Source organism: Idiotropiscis lumnitzeri, chromosome 20 (genome assembly GCF_059441095.1).
Source record: "Idiotropiscis lumnitzeri isolate Australia: NSW breed Sydney's pygmy pipehorse chromosome 20, RoL_Ilum_1.0, whole genome shotgun sequence".
NCBI classification, from domain to species: Eukaryota; Metazoa; Chordata; class Actinopteri; order Syngnathiformes; family Syngnathidae; genus Idiotropiscis; species Idiotropiscis lumnitzeri.
In genome coordinates this window covers 10,817,326-10,840,541 of record NC_142410.1, presented here as the reverse complement: position 1 = coordinate 10,840,541, position 23,216 = coordinate 10,817,326, and the positions used below count along the sequence as shown (strand labels likewise).

At 43.4% G+C, this 23,216-nt stretch overlaps 4 protein-coding genes across 8 annotated transcripts; 2 read left to right on the top strand and 2 right to left on the bottom strand.

The window, feature by feature from the left end:
* The first annotated feature begins 1,331 nt into the window (after positions 1 to 1,331).
* top2a (DNA topoisomerase II alpha) lies at positions 1,332 to 11,267 on the top strand. Of its 4 annotated transcripts, none has more exons than XM_088284169.1 (35): positions 1,332 to 1,570; positions 2,266 to 2,415; positions 2,511 to 2,601; positions 2,691 to 2,754; positions 3,347 to 3,492; positions 3,619 to 3,716; positions 3,799 to 4,011; positions 4,134 to 4,307; positions 4,475 to 4,576; positions 4,993 to 5,130; positions 5,196 to 5,334; positions 5,404 to 5,561; positions 5,698 to 5,823; positions 5,920 to 6,030; positions 6,199 to 6,304; positions 6,439 to 6,548; positions 6,638 to 6,730; positions 6,815 to 6,929; positions 7,015 to 7,136; positions 7,315 to 7,463; positions 7,544 to 7,775; positions 7,845 to 7,979; positions 8,066 to 8,266; positions 8,363 to 8,558; positions 8,636 to 8,727; positions 8,813 to 8,959; positions 9,062 to 9,145; positions 9,327 to 9,536; positions 9,619 to 9,721; positions 9,828 to 9,980; positions 10,080 to 10,245; positions 10,323 to 10,381; positions 10,451 to 10,567; positions 10,643 to 10,854; positions 10,987 to 11,267. In XM_088284169.1, exons 1-35 carry the CDS (start codon positions 1,553 to 1,555, stop codon positions 11,128 to 11,130), a joined length of 4,674 nt encoding a protein of 1,557 aa, XP_088140295.1. In that variant the 5' UTR covers positions 1,332 to 1,552; the 3' UTR covers positions 11,131 to 11,267. The 4 variants fall into 4 exon arrangements, with proteins under 4 accessions (XP_088140295.1, XP_088140294.1, XP_088140293.1 ...); XM_088284168.1 differs by having other exon boundaries at positions 10,448 to 10,567; XM_088284167.1 differs by having other exon boundaries at positions 7,544 to 7,979.
* A 446-nt stretch (positions 11,268 to 11,713) lies between these two features.
* LOC148317701 (gap junction delta-3 protein-like) lies at positions 11,714 to 14,007 on the top strand. The gene is given in 5 exon segments (XM_088284172.1): positions 11,714 to 11,927; positions 12,141 to 12,261; positions 12,343 to 12,433; positions 12,647 to 13,438; positions 13,440 to 14,007. Coding segments are annotated over 2 exon segments (825 nt in total). The 5' UTR covers positions 11,714 to 11,927; positions 12,141 to 12,261; positions 12,343 to 12,433; positions 12,647 to 12,778; the 3' UTR covers positions 13,605 to 14,007.
* A 133-nt stretch (positions 14,008 to 14,140) lies between these two features.
* nif3l1 (NIF3 NGG1 interacting factor 3-like 1 (S. cerevisiae)) lies at positions 14,141 to 17,432 on the bottom strand. 2 transcript variants are annotated; one of them, XM_088284170.1, is made up of 7 exons: positions 17,346 to 17,432; positions 16,440 to 16,948; positions 16,164 to 16,311; positions 15,862 to 15,988; positions 15,529 to 15,667; positions 15,380 to 15,463; positions 14,141 to 15,290 (listed from the first exon to the last, which is right to left on the bottom strand). In XM_088284170.1, coding segments are annotated over exons 1-7 (1,194 nt in total). In that variant the 5' UTR covers positions 17,348 to 17,432; the 3' UTR covers positions 14,141 to 15,105. The 2 variants fall into 2 exon arrangements, with proteins under 2 accessions (XP_088140296.1, XP_088140297.1); XM_088284171.1 differs by lacking the exon at positions 17,346 to 17,432.
* Positions 17,433 to 18,552: 1,120 nt separating this feature from the next.
* On the bottom strand, positions 18,553 to 22,180 carry cabp5a (calcium binding protein 5a). Its single transcript, XM_088283928.1, has 7 exons — positions 21,889 to 22,180; positions 21,741 to 21,790; positions 21,271 to 21,301; positions 21,043 to 21,186; positions 20,576 to 20,685; positions 20,341 to 20,488; positions 18,553 to 20,250 (listed from the first exon to the last, which is right to left on the bottom strand). The coding sequence occupies exons 2-7, from the start codon at positions 21,786 to 21,788 to the stop codon at positions 20,222 to 20,224; spliced, it is 510 nt and encodes a 169-aa protein (XP_088140054.1). The 5' UTR covers positions 21,789 to 21,790; positions 21,889 to 22,180; the 3' UTR covers positions 18,553 to 20,221.
* Positions 22,181 to 23,216: the final 1,036 nt, after the last annotated feature.

Below are 23,216 nucleotides of genomic sequence, written 5' to 3'. Positions count from 1 at the left end.
TACAAAGTGTGTGTCTATAGCTGTGAATATAAAATATAAAACCCTTCAAACGAGGGATTTGTCAACATAAACTGTAGCAATAAATGCAGACCGATAACATATATTATTTATCACCGACCAAGAACGATCCACGCATTTTCATGTGCGGACACTCGAACAAGATGCTCCCTCTACGGTACTCATTTTAATTTGGATTCTTGTGTCTCGACTGTCCTTCTGGGGAGATTTCTCCACTACTAGCAATCAACAACAGTGTAAGGAAAAAATAAATAAAATAAACGTTGTACCACCTCGCCAGTGTTGCAGCCGCCTCCCAGCACAGGATCAAAGTTGTTTTCCCACTGGCCTTTTTAACGAACTACATAGTCATTTGTGGCTCTGTATTGTCTCTCGGGCATATTCACAACAATAGCCGTGGGGGAATTGAGTTTGTCTTAAAGGTCAGCCTTTGCACTTTAGAGAAAAGTGAGGACGCAGTGGGAGTTCTCATGATTCTCACAATGTTGACAGAGAGCACATTTCGACTTTAGTTTGGTCTTGCCGTGTCTTTATTATGAAAAGTAGTCACTATGAAGTGAAATCTTTATTTCATTTATTGAACCCGTAAACTGAAATAAAGAAGTGATTAAAATAAAATGGATATTTGGCATCAGGACAAATAAAGGAATTGTTCATTAAAAGTGAGCAAATTACCGTCGACAATGATAACTTTGGGGGAATTAGTCATCATTTCTTGTCATGTTAAAAAAAAAAGCGACAGGATTGTCCTTTTTATAAACATTGCTTTCATACACATTTAGGACTCCATGCTTTTTTCCCCCTGTGCTTCTATGGTGGCAAAAAACACAGCCTCGTCAATAAATAAACAGTAGAACAGGTGGCGCTGAGAGCCTTGCCATCCATTTTCTTTAGCGTCTCCCGCATGTCAGATGTGTGCCTATTTTGAGATGGAAAGTACTTTTTCTTTCCTTCTTTTGAAATGCCCTTAAGTTATCAAGAAGACGATAGAATGGAAAAATATATTCTCAGCATATATAACACTGCACAGTTGTTGAGATATTTAGTGTTTGATTTGGGGAGCCAACAAATGACACAATTTTTACATGTTTGATAGGGAATTTATTGACAAATTATATATTAAAATGGGCAGTTGGGCCTGCTCATTGTTGGAGGAGGTTGAAAATAATGTTTATGTAATTTAAAAAAAAAAAAAAAAAGGAATCCAGAATCAGTTTGTAAAAATCAGCCAAGCCGATTGGCCAATGGGTGCAAAGGGGCGGGCTATAAATTCCTATCCTCTCGCTGTGTTTTCCGAGCTTTCCATTGGAGAATCTCGTCACGTGGTCCATCCCTCCAATTGGTTGTTCGAAGTGGCGCCTGAAACGCTCTGATGTTTAAACGGAGTTTGCCGTTTACTCCCCTCGGTTTCTTTCTGGTTGAACTTTAGCTCTCGTGTGCCTGCGTTATCTATATTCTTTAAAAGGATTTTAATGGTTTATTTTAAACACAGTCAACACTGAACGACTATCCCCGTCGAACAAAGGAAGACAAAATGGGCGAACCACTGAAGGTAACGGACACTGAGCCACTGGGACGTTAAATGCGGCTTGTTAGCACGCAGGCAAAAGATGGCGAGCAAACGTTAATACGGAAAAAAAAGAGACGCTCAGTTTATGTCGTCACTAATATCCTAACAACAAATGTAATACTAGCGTAGGGACCTCTCGCAGCGAATTTGTACGAATAAAAAGTGGAACTGTGTATTTTTTTCTGGGGGTGGTGGTTACAACATGGCGTTTGCCCAAGAACGCATAAAATGGCGTCTCAAATAGGACAGAACACGGTTGGTTGTTTTCCACCAAAGGGCCACCATTATCAGCATCCGGGTATACTGGTGGTAAATGTATGGAAATGGTAAGAAATGCGGTAATGATTCAGTTAGAATGATCACACAATGATATAAAACAATAATTGTAGCCAAATAAATGTTTATGGAAAAAAAAAATTCAAATGACTGAATGTAACTAATGTACAAATCACTTTGCTAAAGGGGAAAAGTTTAACAAAATGATTTCACAAAATTACTTAAAGAAATAAAGTGTCAGGCGTGTTCTGTGATAGAATAATGCCAGCTAACATGAAAGGCAAGGTTTATTACAGTGTTTTTTTTTGTATTCACTACAGTACACAATTGTTGTGATTGTATAGAATCACACGCTAGTACTGGGACTCAAATCAAAAGACTTAAATTTGTGTGTTCAACAGATGAATTTCTTTGAGAACCTGCCACTGGGGAAGACCACAAAGAATGCCAAACGGCTGTCAGTGGAGAGGATCTATCAGAAGAAGACACAGTTGGAGCATATTTTGCTCCGACCTGATTCTTACATTGGCTCAGTAGAGCCTGTCACCCAGGTAAGACTTGATTGAATTCCCCAGCCGGGTATGAAGGATCCACGCGAACCCACCCGTTTTGTTTTTCTTTTTTTTTTTTTCTTCCCCCCACTCAGCAAATGTGGGTGTATGATGAAGATGTTGGAATGAATTGCCGCGATGTGACGTTCGTGCCGGGGCTTTACAAGATTTTTGATGAGATCCTTGGTAAGCATACAGCTGAAATGGCCTAATGATACAGTGACAAAGTCTTTTATTTGTCGTCTCATGCAAGTATTCCCTTTTCCCCCTTACAGTAAATGCTGCAGACAACAAGCAAAGAGATAAGAGCATGTCCTGCATCAAAATTAACATTGATGTGTGAGTATAATATGCTTGAATAGTAGAGCTGAGTGATATGGATTGTGAAGATGATAGTATGGCTATTGTGTCATTTTTGTCCTGTCGTGCCAAACATAATTTTTCACTTTCATTGCAAACTGCAGTTAAGCATGTAAGAACGACAGTAGAAGTAGTTTTGAGTTGTCGTTCTTATACACGCAGTTGCCACCAGGTGGCAGACTGAACCACAACTGAGATGTGAATCATTTCCATGGCCATCATACATTCCACATGTATGGTGCAATAGTAAATCTAACATTTCATGAAATTTAATAAATAACACATTTTTATTTCCTGCATTTGAACGGTGGAGACAGGCGTGCAGGTCGTCTATTCTAAAAGCAGAGATCGGTGCCACTTCAATTGGCTAAAACCACTCGCAAACGCATTGCGATTTTGCTCCTCCGTCAGCCATTACGATATAAAATAAGTATGAGTGCCAGTATTGCTGGGGGAACGATATGTTGTGTTCCTACAAAGTATTTGGGTGTACACATGATCCAAACTATTTGACAACTCAAATAGTCAATGTGTTTTTATACTGGCTTATGTTTTTCTCTTCACCTTTCAGTGAAAACAACACCATCAGCATATGGAATAATGGCAAGGGGATCCCGGTGGTGGAGCACAAGGTGGAGAAAGTGTTTGTACCTGCACTCATTTTTGGACAGCTCCTCACCTCAAGTAACTATGACGACGATGAGAAGAAAGTCACTGGTAAGATATGTTGTGCACATTGTTTTACTATGGTGGGTGGCATGAACCTGAAATAAATAATACCACTTTATTTATTTTTTTAAACAAAAATGTAATTTAAATTGACATCTATGCCTTACTTCATAGGTGGACGTAATGGATACGGTGCCAAGCTGTGTAACATCTTCAGCACTAAGTTCACCGTTGAGACGGCCTGTAGAGAATCAAAGAAGACTTTTCGACAGGTACCGAAGAAATATGACAGCGCACCAGCACTGTCACCTTCCTTCGAATTGTCACGTTGCATTAATTCTTGTCTTTCCACAGACCTGGTACGACAACATGGGCAGGACCGGGGATCCTACCATCAAATCCTTTGACGGAGACGATTTCACCTGCATCACCTTTCGGCCTGATCTGCCCAAGTTTAAGATGAGCATCCTGGATAAAGACACGGTGGCCCTGCTGACCAGGAGGGCCTACGACATTGCTGGATGTACCAAGGGTGTCCGCGTGTTCTTGAATGGCAAAAGACTGCCTGTAAGTTAACTTGGTGCCTCTTTGACCTCTAATCAGGAATTGTTTATCTCCCTATTCGTGACGTAATAAATGTCATGTTTAATCCAATTGTCTGAAGTTTCCTTGTTCACCGTGCGCCCCAGGTCACAGATTTCCGCAGTTACGTGAACTTGTACGTGAAGGACAAAGTGAGCGAGACGGGGAATGAGCTGACAGTGGTTCATGAGGTAGTCAACGGGCGCTGGGAGGTCTGCCTCACCGTGAGCGAGAAAGGCTTCCAGCAAGTCAGCTTTGTCAACAGCATTGCCACGACCAAGGTACACTGCTACACCGGATTCGATGCCCTCTCAATCCACTTTTTCAGTTGCATTACTGGAGTAATGGAGGGTGTACTGTCACGTCTTTGTTAATGCCGTCATCAAAATGATTGGAATTGGGCCTTTTGCCAACTAGGTTTTAATGTTTAATGTCACCTCAACCTCAGGGCGGGAGGCACACCGATTACGTGAGCGATCAGGTTGTGAGCAAGATCATCGATGTCGTGAAGAAGAAAAACAAAGCTGGTGTGGCGGTCAAACCTTTCCAGGTAAATGTGAAAGTGAAAGTCGCTGCCTCAGTGAAAATCTGCAATCTAAGGTTATAAAAACGCACTTTTATAGTACTCCCTTATGCATGCTCTCACACTCTTGTTCGTACAGTTGTCCAAATAAGCTGTGTGTCACTCACATTTGCAGTCACACCAGTCTATATACCATCAAAAACAGCAACTTTAACACACAGAGCAGCAATTTATAAAAACAGCACCAACTATATTATTAGGTATTTACTCTCCTGTTGGAACAAAAAAAATATTATTGGAGATTAATTGAGAAGATGAATTTAAAATTGAAAAAACATTTATTGACAACTTGATCAAGATGACATCCTGTGATCTGTATTTGTACGGCAGTGTTGATGTTGCTGTTGACGTGCCATCCAACTTTTGTTTCCATCCCCATTTAGGTGAAAAACCACATGTGGCTGTTTGTCAACTGCCTGATTGAGAACCCCACATTTGACTCTCAGACCAAAGAGAACATGACTCTGCAGCAAAAGAACTTTGGCTCCACTTGCCCGCTCGGCGAGAAGTTCATTAAACAGGTAAAGCATCGCTCACTTCTTCCTCTCGGAACTTCTTCCGGTTTGCTCACTCGTCTCCATCGCAGGCCACCAGCTGCGGTATTGTCGAAAATATCATGAACTGGGTGAAGTTCAAAGCTCAGCTGCAGCTCAACACGAAGTGCTCGGCCGTCAAACACACCAAAATCAAAGGGTTGCCCAAGCTGGACGACGCCAACGACGCGGGTACTGCTTTGTCCATTCGGCATTGTTACCCGCGAGCGAACCTCTCGTGATGACTTTGTCGTCTGGCAGGTGGCAAGAATTCCATCGGGTGCACGCTGATCCTCACTGAGGGAGACTCGGCCAAGACTCTGGCCGTGTCTGGGCTGGGCGTGGTCGGCAGAGATCGCTATGGCGTCTTCCCGCTGAGAGGAAAAGTCCTGAATGTGCGAGAGGCCTCTCACAAGCAGGTCAGGCTTCGCCGCTGTCCCATAAATGTCTGTTGATATGGAAATGCATCAATGGTTACGTCTGCCGATCCACTTTATTTTTTATTTTTTTATGTATTTGAAGGCCTTTTTATTGATTCTATGTCTTCTCTTGCAGATTATGGAGAATGCTGAGATCAACAACGTCATCAAGATCATTGGTCTGCAGTACAAAAAGAACTACAGTGACCCAAATTCCCTCAAGACCTTGCGCTATGGCAAGATCATGATCATGACTGATCAGGTTATTTTATTTCATATTTTCGCAGTTTTTCCCCCCGACCAAATCTCATCCAGCCCATGCAAGTGTCTCTAATGTTGCCTTGCTTATTCGTGACAGGATCAAGACGGCTCCCATATTAAAGGCTTGTTGATCAACTTCATCCACTATAACTGGCCGTCGTTGTTGCGCCACAACTTCCTGGAAGAGTTCATCACTCCCATCATCAAAGTATGCCACCTGAATCTGTCGCCGTGTTCCCAGCGGGAGCCCAAAGCATCGAAATTATTGTTTTGTATGACTGGCTGGCTTAGATGACGAAAGATTCATTATTTGTGGTGAATAATTCCTGCAGCGCAGTGTTTGGCAATCAAATGTTTCTTACATTCCTGTCTCCAGGCATCGTACAAGAAATCCCAGCTGTCATTCTACAGTATCCCGGAGTTCAACGAATGGAAGGAGAGCCAGTCCAACTACAAATATTGGAAAATCAAATACTACAAAGGTTTGTCACAAACCCCTGTGTGGTAGTAAAGCAGCCAAGTAAGCTTCCTTCTGTGCCTGAATGATGTCACCGTTTTGGGTTTGCGTTCTGCTGCTCTGTCTAATTGGGCGTCTGCTGCGCCTCTGTCCAATCAGGTTTGGGGACCAGCACATCGCAGGAGGCCAAGGAGTATTTCTCTGACATGGAGAGACACCGTATTCCATTTAAATACTCGGGGCCTGAAGACGATGAAGCCATCACCCTTGTAAGTCGCGTCTGTTTGCATCTTGTCATTGGTATTTCTTAAGATTTTTTTTTTTTTTAATCTACTGTTCCACCTTTTGTTTGTGCTAGGCCTTTAGCAAGAAAAAAGTGGACGAACGCAAAGAGTGGCTCACCAATTTCATGGTCAACAGACGCCAGCGGAAGGAGCGCAACCTGCCTGAGGTTGATCTCCGCTTCATTTGAATTTCGTTTCGTTGCGTGATCGGCAAACACTCTGTCGTTAACCGTTTTGCTCCGTTTCCGCAGGAGTATGTCTACGGCCAGTCCACCAAGCATCTCTCCTACAATGACTTTGTCAACAAGGAGCTGGTGCTCTTCTCCAACTCTGACAACGAGAGGTCGATTCCCTGCCTGGTGGATGGTGCGTTTATATCGCCGCAGCTTCACACGCGCTGTCAAGTTTGGAAACTCCTCAGATGCATGTCTTTGTTTTTGGGTTGGCTCAGGCCTGAAGCCCGGCCAGAGGAAGGTGCTATTCTGCTGCTTCAAAAGAAATGACAAACGGGAAGTGAAGGTGGCCCAGTTGGCTGGTTCTGTGGCTGAGATGGCCGCGTATCATCACGGAGAGGTGACTGTCGCAGTTGGTCCTGACTCAATTTGGTTACATGTCAAGATGTACAACTGGCTGAAAATGGTTGACTATCTGCACTACTTTGCTTTGGATTTGTTTTAGTATTCTTGTTGTCACAATTGGTGTTTAGTGGTGAACTAAGACGCTTCACACAGCAAAACTTTTTGATTTCCAGACTTCTCTGATGATGACCATTGTTGGATTAGCCCAGAACTTTGTGGGAAGCAACAACTTGAACTTGTTGCAGCCTCTTGGCCAGTTTGGAACAAGGCTGCACGGTGGCAAGGACTCTGCCAGCCCCCGTTACATTTTCACCATGCTCAGGTCAGCAGTCAGCCGTCGTTTACCTTTTTGGGAAGTCACTAAACGAACATGAGGTCAATAAACGTCTCCCAACTCTTCAGCCCTCTGGCCCGCCTTCTTTTCCCACCGATGGACGATAATCTGCTGAGGAACCATTATGACGACAACCAGCGCGTGGAACCCGAGTGGTACATTCCCATCATTCCGACCGTGTTGATCAACGGCTCGGACGGCATCGGCACCGGCTGGGCTAGCAGAATCCCCAACTATGACATCAGAGAGATCGTCACCAACATTACGCGCCTGCTCAACGGAGAGGAGCCGCTACCCATGGTAAGGCGCTTGTTACCAGACATTTCAAGATGGAAGAGAAAATGCTTCGTGTTTTTGTTTTTCTCTAAGCTCCCAAGCTATAAAGGCTTCAAAGGAACCATTGATCAGCTGATGGACAACCAGTACATGGTCTGTGGAGAGCTGGCTATCATTGACTCCACCACCATTGAGATCTCGGAGTTACCTGTAAAAACCTGGACGCAGGTTAGTTGCCGTCTAATCTCGTCAGCACAATTACAATGATGTTGCCAGTTTTTGAAGAATGGATCACCTTGTCGTCTCTATTCCAGACTTACAAGGAGAGCGTTCTGGAACCGATGCTGAACGGCACAGAGAAGGTTCCTCCTCTGATCACAGACTATAAGGAATATCACACCGACACCACGGTGCGATTTGTGATCAAGATGACTGAAGAGAAGCTGCGGGAGGTGGAGGCTGCGGGCCTCCATAAAGTTTTCAAGCTGCAGAGTCCTCTCACCTGCAATTCCATGGTACATTCAGCAACACCTCATCATCCATTTGCGTGAGACTATAACTGGAAAAATGTCTTCATGGATGTAAACGTTGGACTTTATTTGTCATTTCAGGTTTTGTTTCACCATGTGGGCAGCCTGAAGAAGTACGAGTCCGTGCAGGATATTCTCAAAGACTTCTTTGAGTTGAGGTTGAAATACTATGACCTGCGAAAGGACTGGCTGTTGGGCATGTTGGGGGCAGAGAGCGCCAAGCTCACCAACCAGGCCCGCTTCATCCTGGAGAAAATCCAGGGCACCTTGGTCATTGGTAAGTGGCTGTTAGAGGATGCCATGTGTCATTGCGGCTTGAGTTTGTATTGGAGAATATAAAGTGTTTTCGTACAGAGAACAAACCAAAGAAGGAACTCATTCGCATGCTGCAGAAAATGGGTTATGACTCGGACCCCGTCAAAGCCTGGAAAGAGGCTCAAGAAAAGGTAAAGTAGGTTTTGTTTTTTGTTTTTTTTCTCATTCACACCCAGTCAGCAGACACATGTAGCAAATTTCCTGTGTGATCATTAGAATGAAGAGCAAGCAGAAGAGGATCAGGAGGAAGCCTCGCAGGAGGAGGACACCAGTGGTCCTGACTACAACTACCTGCTATCCATGCCCATGTGGTTCCTAACCAAGGAGAAGAAGGAGGAGCTGTGCAAGCAGAGAGATGCGAAGGTCAGCTGCTCAACTATGCTCTTAACCAGTTTTTAAATTTGTTTTTTTTATGCTACGATTGCTCTTTTTGTGACCTTTCCTCTTGCAACCGCTGCTTTGCAGATGACCGAGTTGAACATGCTGAAGACAAAGACTCCAACTGACCTGTGGAAGGAAGACCTTGCTGCATTTTTGGAAGAACTTGAGGTAATTGTGTAGCTTTTTTTTTTTTTTTTTTTTAAATACTCCAATTTATTGTCTAAATTCCAGACCCAGCCGCAATATGTGAAAATCGCAGGCCACTTATCCATATAAAATTATTCCTAAGCACTTGTTCTCCTGCTCTTGTCGTGTGGTTATTTGAGTTCATTTATCTTCTCCCTCCCAGCGCGTTGAAGCCAAAGAGAAGGAAGATGCTGCGTTACCTGTCGCAAAGACATCCAAAGGCAAAGGGGTGAAGACGAAGGTCAAAACGGAAACTCTGCCCACGCCGCAGGGCCGTCGCGTCATCCCCCGCATCACCAGTGCCATGAAAGCCGAGGCTAGCAAGAAGGCCGACCTGCTCAAAGGAGAACGCAAGCGAGGCCCAAAAGTCAAGGTCTGGTTTCTCATTTGGACAAGCGAGACTTTTAGGCAGAGAGTTGCTGAATAATTATTAATTCCCAATTTTGCATTTGTAGACCGAAGGCGCGATTGTAAAGATGGAATTCGGGGACGATGACGAGGCGATGGGCTTGGCTGCTCGATTGGCAAAGAAGACAAAAGCAACCTCACGGGACAAAGGTGGGAATGACTGCTCTCCTACAGTATAAAAAAAGTGAAGAGGAATCCTCGGAATTGACGGCAGTTTTATTTGGAACACTGTACAAAATACCCAATTTGGATGCAGGATCAAAGACGGGCAAGCAGACGACGCTTCAGTTCAAGCCGGTTGCCAAGAAGAGTTTGTCATCGGAGGATGAGAGTGACAGTCGATCTGAGAGTGAAATGGAGGTCGAGGATGTCTCTGCCCCAAGAGAGAAAATTCAACGCAAAACCAAAGGTAGTGGAGCAAACGTGTTTTTCTTGCCTTCTCCTGATTTTCTTCCCGTTTTGGGTGATTTTTACACGCTAGAGTATGATCTGCTTTGTGTGTTTTCAGTTGCCATCAAGTACTACATGTCCGATAATGATGATGCGTTTGACAACCGTGTGAAGAGTGATGCTCGGAAACACAAAGTTGTCATCAGCAGTGATGATGACAGTGACGACAGCTTGGGCCCGTGCCCGGACAGTGACCTGGACTCTCCCAAAGCACCGCAGCCTGCGTGAGGATGAAACGCCAGAAAGTGGGTGTGTTTTAGTTTTGTGTCCAATACCAACGCGTTTTCAAAATATTTCACAGGAAGAAAGTGACCAAGGCGAAACCAACCGCCAGTAAACAACTTGGTAGCAAAGCAAGTGGTAAGTATTGTTCTAGTATCTGTTCTAATGTCACCACATTTATTTATTTTTTTGATGGATCGTTAGCAGCTCAGTCTGACAAGCAGGAGGCTGCGCCAAAGGCTCCAGTTCAGCGCAAGACCAAGCAGGCTGCACCCAAGAAGGCCGCGGCTCCAAAGAAAGCCGCCGCATCCAAGAAAGCTGCCGGTTCGAAGACTGCCCACAGATGGCAAAATGCTTTCAAAATGTCTCGTTGGTCACGCGCTTCAATCGTTGTTTCAGGTGTGAAGCAGCCATCCATCGTGGCTGCTCTGTCCAAACCGAAAGCGTCCAAGATTATTCCCTCGTTCGACTCTAGTGACTCTGAGGGCAAAGCCGAAGTTCAGAAGCCGAAGCCTGCCCCCAAACGGAAACAAGTCACGAGTGATGACTCTGACAGCGACTCAGTGGACCTCATGTCCCGTCTTAAATCCACCACAACCGCTGCAGCAAAGGTTGGTGTTGAATTTCAGTGAGTTTCCCCCCTCGACCCTCCGCCCTCATTTTTTTTTTGTGTTCCGAGTGCACCGGATACCGTCTGCTGCGTACTCTTGCTGCTTGTTGACGCTTTCTCCCCCCTTTTACAGAAAAAAGGAAGGAAGTGGAGTGAGGATGAAAGCTTTGTGATTTCGGAAAAAGAATCTGCAGCTCCAAAAGCTGTGGCAGCGCAGGTCAAGCCCAGCCGGGCCAAGAAGCCCGTTTGCTACAACTTTGACTCGGATTCCGACTAAACCATTGTTCATCTTATCACATTTTATATTCCGTTCTTACTGGTTTTAGAACTTGTTGGCGTAGTGTTTTTAATAGAAGTGTAAATATTTACCTGTTGTTCATTGTTTCTAGAATAAAGTTTGTTTGTACTGATTGATTGTCGGTTTCTTCCTTGCAGTCTTGGTGTTGAATGAATTGCAAAATGGTCCGTTCGTTTTGTAGAAGTGCTTGGACTTTGGACATTTGATGAACTCACGAATAACGAATGGCATTGGTGTGACGGTGTTGTAACCCTTCAAGCAGCAAATGCTTGAACACAAATTGTGGAGCAACACATGTCAACAGGTAATGTGTTGCGCCCAGACATGATTTTTTTTTCCCCTTCTCGCTGGTATGACGTGAAGCTCAGATTCAAAAGAAATCCAAAAGGTTTATAAAAAAAAAAATAAAAATGTACAAGCAAAACAAATGAGATAATGCTTTCCCTGAATGTCCTATAGCTATAAATATTTTCAAAACAGCTTTGCCTTTCCTTCAAACAGGATTTTCCTGCCTGGAGGAATGCCTCATTAAGGCGTCGCCAATGCTTGTAAACATCTGCACTGTCTGACTGTCTCACGCGTGATCAGTGCTGATTAGGCCCAAACAGGAATCGAGAAAACCGCCTCCACCCCGCTCAATTAAACGTGCGTTGCGACTTGGAGGCACTGCCACTTGCTGCCAAAGCTGGATAATGGACACAGGCACTGTTGATTTTTGCAAAAGAAGACAACCCCAAAAATGGAATTCTGACGCTGAAGTGACAAGGACATGAAAAGTAGGCCGACTTGTCATTGCGCTTTGACTTATCTGAGAAATATTTGATAAAGATAGTGAAAGTAGAATAGACATTGGTGTAAAGACTTAAAAAGTGATGTGATCCATTGCAAAAGAAGTTGTACCATCACTTATATGAAATTCTTATTTTAATAACTTTCCTAGATTTATTGTTGTTGTTTTCCTCCCTCACCTACGTGTGGCATTTTTCCAGATGAGGCGGAGAATTTTTGAACGACAGAAGCTGAAGCGCTTTTTTAGGCTGGCCCGAGATGCAACGCATTTGCCACCCATCGTTCTCGGCGCAGATGACGTCACAAATTCCCTGAAATAAGGCAACGGATGTCAAATATCTCGCTTCTGTCGATTGATTGTCGCCCGTGTTAATTCTTTTCCCTAAATTTTCTTTCGTGTAGCTGACCTCATCAAGATTTCAATTAAGGTCTCAACCAGGGTTGGCTTGACCTTGCCGTCTTTTTATATCGTCATCTGCAGATCTTGAAAAAGGTAACGAGCCTTCTGACTCAATAAGATGCACGATAATCAGATATTTGTACTCGGCTACGTCAACGCGCTGTCGTCGAATAATTTGAGCTTGCCTTTCATACCCGTGACTCGATAAAGTCCGTGTTGCGTAATAATCTTGATGACCGGCTTTTTATTGTTTTATTCCTTGAGTTGTTTTTCCCCATCTGATTTGTGTTTCGTTTTGTCTCGTAGAGCTTTGGAATATGAACCATTGTAAAATCGAGATGACGGGCTGAATGAAACACCTTTCAGTTCACTTACACATCGGCGCGACATCGGTCAACTTGTTCGCGGAGAACCTCGCCGCCCAAGACCGCCGCAATCATGGGCGAATGGAGTTTTCTCAGCGGACTCTTCGACCACCTCCAGTCCCACTCGCCAATGCTGGGTCGCTTCTGGCTCTTGCTGATGCTGGTCTTTCGGATCCTGATCCTGGGAACGGTGGCCAGCGACATGTTCGATGACGAGCAGGAGGAGTTTGCGTGCAACACGCTCCAGCCCGGCTGCAAGCAGGTGTGCTACGACCAGGCCTTCCCCATCTCCCAGTACCGTTTCTGGGTCTTTCACATCGTCCTGATCGCCACGCCGTCGCTGCTCTTCCTCATGTATGCCATGCATCATCACAACAAGAGAACCAGCGGCTCCAACGTGCCTCAAAACTACAGGGAAGGCCGCCGTCTGAGGCGGCTCTACATCGTCCACGTGGCCTTCCGGTTGTTCGCCGAAGTGGGTTTTCTCATCGGGCAGTGGTGGCTTTACGGCTTCAAAGTGGAGGCCCAGTATCCCTGCGACCGCTTCCCGTGTCCCTACACCGTGGACTGCTTCACGTCGCGCCCGGCCGAGAAAACCGTCTTTCTCTGTTTCTACTTCGCCGTCGGGGTCTTGTCGGCCATTTCCAGTTGCGTGGAACTTCTCTACAGCTCCGCCAAGTGGTTCTGTTGCAGTCCAAAGAATGTCGGCGAGCCAAACGCCCGCAGCTACAAGGGCAGGGGAGCTAACCGAGAACGCGATGCAAAAGACCGTGTCGGATGGCGTGCCCGGCAGCAGGAGCGCCGGGATGGGGTCGCACCGAAGCTGCAAGAAGTCTAACGGGGTTGGTTTCAAGTATAGGAATGGCAAATATGTGAAGAGCAAGACTTTCATGGTGTGAGGGCCAATTTATGACGCATTCAACTCACAATGAGTTATAAGAGGAACCTGCGTGTCATGTCAGGCTACAATAGAGAAACCAAAGAAAAAAAACATGATCAAGACTGTTTATTTAGTCGTCAGCATTCACCAAAGCAGTCGTTAACTCATTCACTACCATGGACGGCTATAAACGTCTTAAGTCATCAAGTCCAAACTTCTTTTTTTTTTCTTACCCACTAGTCTCAACTCGCAAATACACTAATGACAACTTCATTTGAAGAAAAACTTTTCAAATACAAGCCGCCAACGACACTGATTACGCGTTTACTTTTAGACACCGTTGCTTCGTTCCACCTATCATGAAGTGCATCATGTTCTGAATGATAATTATCCCTGTCATTAAAGTTATTTTTATTCGCTTATCTCACGTTACGTCTTCACTTTTAGAATAACAGTGGCAACTGGCAAACAACAAATAGAGCTGTTTGCCAGCTCTTATTGAGCCAAACCACATCGTTTGCATGAGAGGAAAAAAAAAAACGTCACTGCAGGCGATCAAGGGTCAGTTTCTGCACCTTCTGCCATTTAATGTTTCTGTATGTCACTATCGCAGACAAAAGGTTAAGCCATTGTAGAAAATAATTAGCTCAAGACACCTGTAGAACTTTCATTTTCACTTTCTGTGAAAATATAAAACAAAAACTTGAATGGGTTGACATTTAGAAACAATGTAACACTAAAAAATGATGTAAAAAATGTTTTCCTTGTAATTACATTTTTTTTCTAGCAAGAAATGTATACAATACTTTCATCTTTTTCTCTTGTAATTTGACTTTTCAGTGTAAAAAAATTGACCACTCTGCAGTGTTTTCCTTCGAATGATGAAGATTGCTATAAAAAAAAAAATGGTTTGTTGAACCTGCATCACATTTAAAAAAAACAACAAAATGATAATCCCTCCATGATGGGAGTGATTATCAGGATTAAAACTTGCAGGAATAAATCCTCTGCACTCATTTGCTTTCCACACACATTTTGACTGCACGCTTCCATCGCTCTCTTTGACTTTGGCGTGCCGTCCAAACTCGTTAAAGCACGGACCCATTACGAGTGAGGAAAAAGACGAGGATTGCTTAAGATTGTTTAATGGTTCGAGGCCATCTGAGTTTGGAGCCCTGAAATAGCATTGACAAGAATTGAGTATCTTTTTTGGGGGGGGGGACAAAAATAGTGCTTTGGCGTCATTCCGTGGCATCTTGGTGTCAAGGAACTGTGTTGAAGTGAATCGAACAGCTTCGTTTGGACATCAGTAGTGCTTTGGTGCCATCGACCTCAAAGTGAATTGTGGAACTCCATTCAGACAACAATAGTGCTTTGGCGCCATATTGTCTCATCTATAGCCAATTACAAAGCCCTTTCAGGATGGGTGCAAATTATTGGAGGAATTTGGCTGATCATGGCAGGGTTGGGTTCTGATCCCCCGTGAATATCGGGGCGGGGGTTCACATTAATGATTATCTTCACACAACCTCCAGAGGGTCCCTGTCAGCCTTGGAGACCAGCACGACAACATCGGCAGGAACCTTTTCAGTTAGTTTCTCGCGGAACACCGACAGATAGCCGCGCTCGCTGTTGCTGTGATCGCTGAGGATGACGCTGGTTCCCTTGGCAACCGCATCCAGCACCTCATGGTGGGACATCTCACCTGAAAAGCATATCCATCAGAATGAACTCAGTCAATCAAGTGGTCGTCATGGCAATACTTTTGTTCCCAGAGCGCAGAGGCCTACCCACCGGTGACGTAGAGGTCTGCTTGGACGCCACTCAGAACCGAAGCTCCCGATCCTGCACAGGCAGCCACGGTGCGCACAGAGGATTCTGGGAATCATGCAAAAAGTAAAAGTAAGCAAAACTTTTTTTTTTTTGTGACGTCCCCCCCTCACCTTGCGTGCGGCCCTGTCCGAGGGCCAAGCGGAGGTGCCTCAAACCCAAGTGGGACTTCATTTTCTTCACAGCTGTCGACAAGCTCACCGGCTCGTCCAAAACATTTAGTCGCCCCTGACCGTGGCCTAGCCGAGGGGGCTAGAGGAGGTCAAAAGTGGCAACAAAAAAATTGGATTGGTTATTTCCAATTGATACAAAACTTCCAGCAAATTATCCAAATTCACTGAATATTTCTTCTGGGGAAAAGCGGAGCTTCCACTGTCGTTTTGAAAACGTGACTTAATTTCATACTTTAAATGAAATTAACTGTCCGTGTTCAATATGTTGCTTACTTTTTCTGCCTTAAGAATGCGGAGGGACCGGTCGGCAACGATGATGTTATGTGTCACTTTCTCAACAACTGGCGCCAAGACGGAACCACTGCAGTATAGGCTGACTTGCGTCTTGGCGTCGTCACATCTGTTACAAAAATCAAAAGTCGTTTTGACCAACGTGAAAAGCAGTAGACATCACATTCAAGCATGGAGTAATAAAGTTCAGCTGTTCAAGTTGACCTTTCCCCAAACAATCTTAATATTCACTCCAACTCTAATGGTGACACTTTCGTGTTGATGTATTAATAGTAGTGTCGAACCTGAGAGGATCTTGTACTAGTACACGATCCAACGCCTTCAGTTCCTCCAGGAGAACATCCAACATGTCATTTTTGCATTGGAACTCCACGATGTGACTGTAAGGGAAGTCCACATTGGCCTGATTGAGCACAGACACCTGACCGCCACCTGAAACCAAAAAGGCAAACACAAGGAGGCTTGCTCGTATGTGTTGCTACGCCGTGTGTGTCAAAGCAGCAGTTTGAAAGTTTCGATTTACCGCAACATGCTAGCCTGTCAATTTTCCGTCGACTCACCAAGCCCTCCGACCAGCCAGTCGTTAACTCCTCCACAAACGCTGTCCCAGGACGTGTGAGGCGAGAAGACCGCAATGCCGGCCTCCACGGCTCGGATAGCCAATCGCTGCTTCCAGTCCTTCTGGACCAGACGTTTGATTGGTCGAAAGAGCGGAGGATGATAGGAGATGATGAGATCGCAGCCTTCGGCGCGCGCTTCCTCCATGACTGCCTCCGTGAGGTCGTTGGTCAGCAGGACGGTTCTGACGGGCCGCGGCTGGCTCGGCTCCACCAGCAGGCCCACGTTGTCCCACGGCTCAGCCAGCGAAAGGGGAGCCAGATCCTCCAAAACCTTTAAAATCTCCTTGAGCTCCATTTGGCTGGGGCGGAGAGCGCAATGATAACGGGGGAGGATGGAGAAGAAATGAGAGGATGCAACTTGAGGGTTGGATCTGGTCCAAACGCATCCGGAGCTTTGCAATCGAAATATCTTCGGAAGGGTCTTACATCCAGTCAATATCAAGCGAGACCTGTGAGGACAATAATACACTGGTAGCTCTTCAAAAAACATATTTATTTAACAGAAGAGTAGAGTAGCAACACATCATTTGGTTGTTAATGAATATTACTACACTATTGGACATTTCTTATTTCCTAATGGCGTTTGTATTAATATCCTGAATTTACTGTTTATTTTTGCAATACTAGTGCAACCTGGCGCACATCTAATAACATTAGTTCCGACTTTTTATATTGTAAGCACACAACGGAGGTATCTGCGGCGAATTTGATTTGCAAGCTGTCAAGTGAAGCAACGATTACTTATTGAACAAATTACACAGTCGTCGCTTTAATAGATATTTTAATTCAAGTATTTATAATCACGCTTGTGAGCAGACAGCGACGCGCTCGCTCACATTTACTTACATGAGAAGTTGGGAGCTGCACTCTTCCGGTTTCCGGTGACGTCTCCGCACGCTCGCTTCTGATTGGTCCGTTTAATAACGTGCTGCGATGCTTGATTGTCGCAATGAGAAAATGAAATAATTGTTAAATCTGTTGAAATACGGAGTGCCTCACATACCCCCAAAACGTAAATGTTAGTGAAATAAATAAATAAAGCGACAGGCGAGTTGTCTGGCTAGCTTTCTTTCTTTTCGTTTTTCTTTTTTTTTTCGTTATTCTTTTTTTTTTAATGTATTCTTTCTTTCTTTCTATTTGTTTCCCTAGTTAGAAGTCTTGGAATTTTTTTCGTACCCGTCTCGAACAGCTCTATGCGGACTGCAATATTTCCATAAATGTCAGGAAATGCCTACTTGAAGATCTGAGCATTTGGGGTGAATCAGTGGCACTTTAACAGGTTTGTTTTTATTCCCATTTAAAATGAGTTTGACTTATTTTTACATAAATTGTTGAAACAATTGTATTTTTGTTAGTGTTTTCAATTGAACAAATAATAGGTCACATTAATGGTCATTTTAAAATGATCTATTCATGTGGCCATTTACCATGCTATTTAACCATCTAGTCATCCATCCATCCTTCATGCTTCCATCTATCTCTAATCTGTCGTCTGGCGCATCCCAGACAAAGCAGGGAAGAGGCTTAACTCAGTTTTGGTGGTCTTAATGAAAACCCATGACGGGTAGCAACTATTACGTTCCTGAATTCGGCTGCATTATGTAACACAATTTTGTAAGTAAAGTATTATTAAAAAAAAAAAAATCATCAAGTGAGCAGGAAAAGATCAGAGGACAACTGTGTGTGTGTGTGTGTGTGTGTCAGATGGTCCGCCGGATGGCACGGCACTTCTGAGAACTATACGGATTATCACATCCTCTGCAATGAAACACATGCGATCCGTGCACTTGAACAAAAACAAAGTGAAAGGTTGTCAATGTTTAGAGGTGACTGCCGCGAAGTCTTAAACCGGACGTCCTGTCAGATGCCGGGTGGCCAGAGTGACTGCACCGAAACCCAATCGGAGAGATTATTGGGGATTAACACGATAAAGGTCGATGCTGTATGTTGGATGGATCAGGGAGGGATCAGCGAAAAGGTTCGGTGTTACGTCATGCGGTGTTTGCTCATCACCAAGCAGTCGCTCCAAGCATGTGTGAGACAAATGAGGTGGTAAGGTAATTTATACTTTAATTGAATTGCATAAAATAGTCATAAAGTCCCGATTCAACTCAACAGATATCTGCTTTCAAATATCGGTCGTGAAGTAAAAGATGTCACAATAAATAGAAATAGCAGAAAAAAAAAATCAACTTAAATTGCCGTAACAAAGCCGTTTATTGTTTCTCACTATCGACCTCACATGACGGGTCAAACTTGAGCAGAGAGGATTTGTAACGTATTAGCACACGGCCGTCACGTCATCACGTCCATCCAATCAGCAGATTGCGGATGACAGATGTGCTCGAAAGTCAATGGCTTCATTTGGATTCATCGGGGTCGTAAGGTCAGGCCATCTGGTCCCCGGGGTCATTTCACCTAGCGTGATTTCAACTCGCCATCGCGGATGAATTATCTTTACATTTTTAGATTGGATACAGAATCAAATCACTGAATTCGCTTCACGGGTCATTAATTGGTCGGAACAAAATGATGGACTACAAATACTTGATCTATCTAAGACAACTTCACCTGGTGGCAGACACAAGAATTAAATGCTCTTCTGCTGCCACCACTATTGAACTTTTTATTACTTTTTGTCATATTTTTGTGTATGCTGTGGCTCAATAAAGATTGAAAAAAAACTGGTTTACCCTTAAAAGAAAAATAAATAAAAATTAATTAATCTTGTCTTGAATTTCAAATGCAGGCTCTCCTATTTCCGAAAGAAGCATTTTGTTTAAAAAACAAAAACAAAAAAAAAACTTAATACTCTCCAAAAAGCCTGTTATGAGAGGAAGCACGACTTTTAGAGGACATAAAAAAAAAAAAAAACACTCATCAACTGTTTGGCTTCTCCATTTTTGGCCGCGCAATCTCTTTATCCTGACGCTCCTCCAAATCCAAGGCAGACGCGCTTCCTTAATCCCAAAACATTTCATCCACCACCATGTTTGACTGCATTGTTTTTTTTATTTCCCAAATCTCATTTCTGGAACATCCATAGATCATCGTACTGCTCGATTATACAATTGGCGAGCTCGATGTTATGCAAGTTGCTTGTTTTTTTTTGGCGGGGTTGCCATGCAGAGAACATGTTTGGATCAGACTTTTTTTTTTCCGGAAATGACTGACAAATAGTGACCTGTGCCGTTTAACACTAATAAACTCGAATTGTGCAGAGATCTCATTTACAACATGTCGTTTTTGTCTATAGGTGCTGCTGTTTTAGTTAACAAGAGAGTTCAAAGTCTTCAGCAGGTAATGATGATTATTAATATCATTTATGTCGCATAGCTTGAGCAATTCAAGAGGAATTGAGATGTTTATGTTCACCGCAAAAAAAAAACCAAAAAAAATCTGCCAACAGAAAAGGACATTTTTAAATGGGCAAGATTCCTTTCAGGTCACATGTGACTGAAGAATCGAGTAACATCTCAACATTTTAAGATTTTTAAATTTTGAACGAAGTGAAATGCTTTTCAACCAAAATTGCCTGGTAGGAAGAACTATCTTGGCTCATTTGAGAGATTTCATCTTGGTTAGAGTTGAGTTTGCGCTCTAGTTAACATCGGCACGCTCTATTTAGCCCGTGAAATGCGCAAAAAATAAACAATAAGCGAGCTTGGATGGGAAATGGACAAATTTGTTCGCAGGGGCGAGTCGTCGGTCGGCCTCCATCGTCATTGATGCGACATCATCTGGACAAACTCTGAAAGAGAAAGCAAGAATGATCTCACCATGAAATCGGACCACAACACATTTCGGGTATTTTCGATTTGTTGTTCTTTCACGTTTGTACCTTCAAAATCGACCGTGCCGTCCCCGTTGTCATCTGCTTCTTTGACAATGGCGTCGATCTCTCGCCGACTCATGTGCTCGCCCATTAACTTTATCATGGCCGAGCGCAGCTCCTCCGTGGTGATCTCGCCGTCGCCGTCTGCGTCAAACTAGAAAGCCACACGAGCCGCTCAGGATGTGATCAACAAGTTGGCAATATACAAATTGTTCATTTGTAATTAGTAGTGAGGTTTGACCTCTTTAAAGGCGTTTTTCAGCTCCTTCACGCCAATCATGCCAGCTGTTTCGGCCAGAAGTTTGGGTGCCATCAGGTCCACAAAATCCTCAAAGTCCACTCGGCCGCCAACTAGAGTACAAAAAAATTATTATTTTTTTTTAAATACAAAAAATGATTTTTTTTTTTTAATTGTTAAGGATTTTCATTCTCATCGTACGTTATTAGGCACAAAAAAAATCAGATAATAATGCTCTGCAGTCATCATTTTTAGTTTTTTTTTTAGATATAATGAAATAAAATTATTAGCCACAACATTATGACTACTTGCACGACTAATGCTGTGATTTGTGGTACAATGACGTACAATGTGAGATTTTTTAATTTCATATAGTGAGCTGTATTAATGTAAGCTATGTGATTAAAAACAAAAAAAACCAGTACAAAACCAAATCAAACGTGTTTTTAACTTTTCACAGGCGGACTCACGGTTCATGTTGATGTTTTGGCTCAGCTCGATGAGCTCCATCTCGGTGGGCATGTAACCCATGGTCCTCATCAGGTTGCCCAGGTCCTTACAGCTGATCAGGCCGTCCTTGTCCTTGTCAAACTCGTTGAAGGCATCGCGCAGCTCTGCACAAACGCGCACCGAACAAATCCCTCAGTCGGGCACACGGCCGCGCTGCTGGAAACATAAAGTATGTTGATGCGGCTTACCTTCTATCTCGTCGTCCGCCAGATCTCTTGACTGCACGGGAGGGAGAAAAATGGCAAAATGTAAAGAAAGTCACGGCTTGACAAAAACTGGGAAACGCAGACGATAATATGTTGCTTATTTCAATCGATTTCACAAATGCTAACAAAGAATGTGGAGCAACACATGTAGACAGACAATACAAATCACTATCAGGTATATAGACTTGATGTTCGCTGAAAAATATCACAGCTTCTCAATGAGTTACTTTACAGTATTAACAAATGTACGTGTGTGATTTCAAGAAAGTTTCATTTTGGACGGTTTGAACATCAAATTCTGTATTTTACATCAGCTATAAACAGACCCTCCCACCCTCTTTTGGGGATTATTTCTAATTAAAACGATGATTAAATATCATAAAATAAAATAAAAACATTTGCATAATTCAATTAAAATGCATTGCACATAAAAGTGAGTTAGTTGTACTCACAATATTTTTTCCGCCTCGCAAGAAAATGCACGCTTCTCCCAAGCTCATGTCTGTCAAAGGAAACAATCATGACGTTTGTGAGCAGAGATACCAAAAGCAAAACGGACTTTTTCCCGCAAGTTTGCGGAACAACCTGATTTGTTCTCACCTTCGACTTTTGCCTTCAGCAAATCACATCATACGCAAGCTCATCTGTTTAAAAATCTCAATGTCGTCAGAGCCGCCGCTGACTCTCAGGACGTCCGCCGCTGCCTCGAAGATGATGATGACGACGGTGACGACGGTGGGGTGTCGGAGCACCGTCCGGTCTTGTTCGTGTGGTGGGAGGAGTCAGCAGAGTGAGCGCCGCACGGCTGGGCGGGCTTAAGCGAGGTGGATAAATTAATCACTCTACTTAAGTACACGTTTTTGTTTAAAAAATATGTACAAGTACTGATTCAACTTCTGTACAAAATGTAAAAAGTCGTCAGGAAAATGAATACTCGAGGAAAGTACAGTCCTGAAGTTGTTTCATCCCACCCCTGCTGAAAGGTGACGTCATCTTCCTTCTGAACCTGACACAAGTAATAGGATACTTTTGTGTCAGGTCGGATGACCTCTTGACCTTCTTTGGCTGTGCTCCACTCTGAACACGCTTTTTAGGTCAACCTTGATGACAACTTTTTGGGACAATAGAGGCATCTGTTACATAATCTTTTTTTTTTTTGCTAAAATTTGACTTTGACTTTGTTCCCTTGCATAACGTTCACTTATATCATCTCGTTTTGTTTTTTTTTTGTTTTTTTTTTAAATCCAGACGAAGTGCACCTTTGTTCTTGTAAAGATTACGACATTTTGTTCTCGATATGTTTCAATTCTCATAATGTTATGACTTAAAAAAAATGAATGTAATTGTAATATTTCCTTTTTTGGGGGAAACTGGTGACTTTAATTTGTATGGCATTTGTGAGTACTAGTAATTTTTTATTTTTTTTTATTATATTAGGACTGCGAAAATTCTCCCTGCACCACAAACGTTTGAAAACCCCAAACTTGAGTATTAAAAACAATGTTACGGCTAGTTGGTATATTTTAAAAATACATTTTACACTCAATTTAGCCTCTTGTTGGGAAAAAAATGCAAACTCAGCGAATGACTAAAAGCGATTATTCCATCCCTGAAATATCCACTTAACCCCCCCAATGTGGATCCACATGTTTGACTTGATTAACTGGCTGAGCTCAGTGTCATGTGTGACATTTCCACCTCAGCCTGCTTTCCTCTTATGTAAAAATAAAGAAATAAATGAAAATAATCTGTTGCATAAGCGGCATTATCCGCTAAACTATGCGATGGGAAGTCGCGCTGCTGATTTTTAAGCCCTCTCCTCACAGCACACTTGGACAGCTGAGAGGTCGTTCCAGGTCTCATGCGCAGTGGCGAAAAAGGATTTCTGTAGTATCAGTGGAGTAGAAACGAATTGTTATGGATTTGTT

Bases quoted from the DNA above. Each gene is read 5' to 3' on its own strand.
- top2a (XM_088284166.1), top strand. The intron at 8,559-8,635 runs GTAAGTGGCTGT...GTTTTCGTACAG, and splicing joins CCAGGGCACCTTGGTCATTG to AGAACAAACCAAAGAAGGAA. The intron at 10,382-10,447 runs GTAAGTATTGTT...ATGGATCGTTAG, and splicing joins ACTTGGTAGCAAAGCAAGTG to CAGCTCAGTCTGACAAGCAG.
- nif3l1 (XM_088284170.1), bottom strand. The intron at 16,312-16,439 runs GTGAGTCGACGG...TTTTGGTTTCAG, and splicing joins CTGGCTGGTCGGAGGGCTTG to GTGGCGGTCAGGTGTCTGTG. The intron at 15,989-16,163 runs GTTCGACACTAC...TTTTTGTAACAG, and splicing joins CTAGTACAAGATCCTCTCAG to ATGTGACGACGCCAAGACGC.
- cabp5a (XM_088283928.1), bottom strand. From the start codon at position 21,788: ATGAGCTTGGGAGAAGCGTGCATTTTCTTGCGAGGCGGAAAAAATATT. The intron at 20,686-21,042 runs GTGAGTCCGCCT...TTTGTACTCTAG, and splicing joins CCAAAACATCAACATGAACC to TTGGCGGCCGAGTGGACTTT. The intron at 20,489-20,575 runs GTCAAACCTCAC...GTGGCTTTCTAG, and splicing joins TGAAAAACGCCTTTAAAGAG to TTTGACGCAGACGGCGACGG.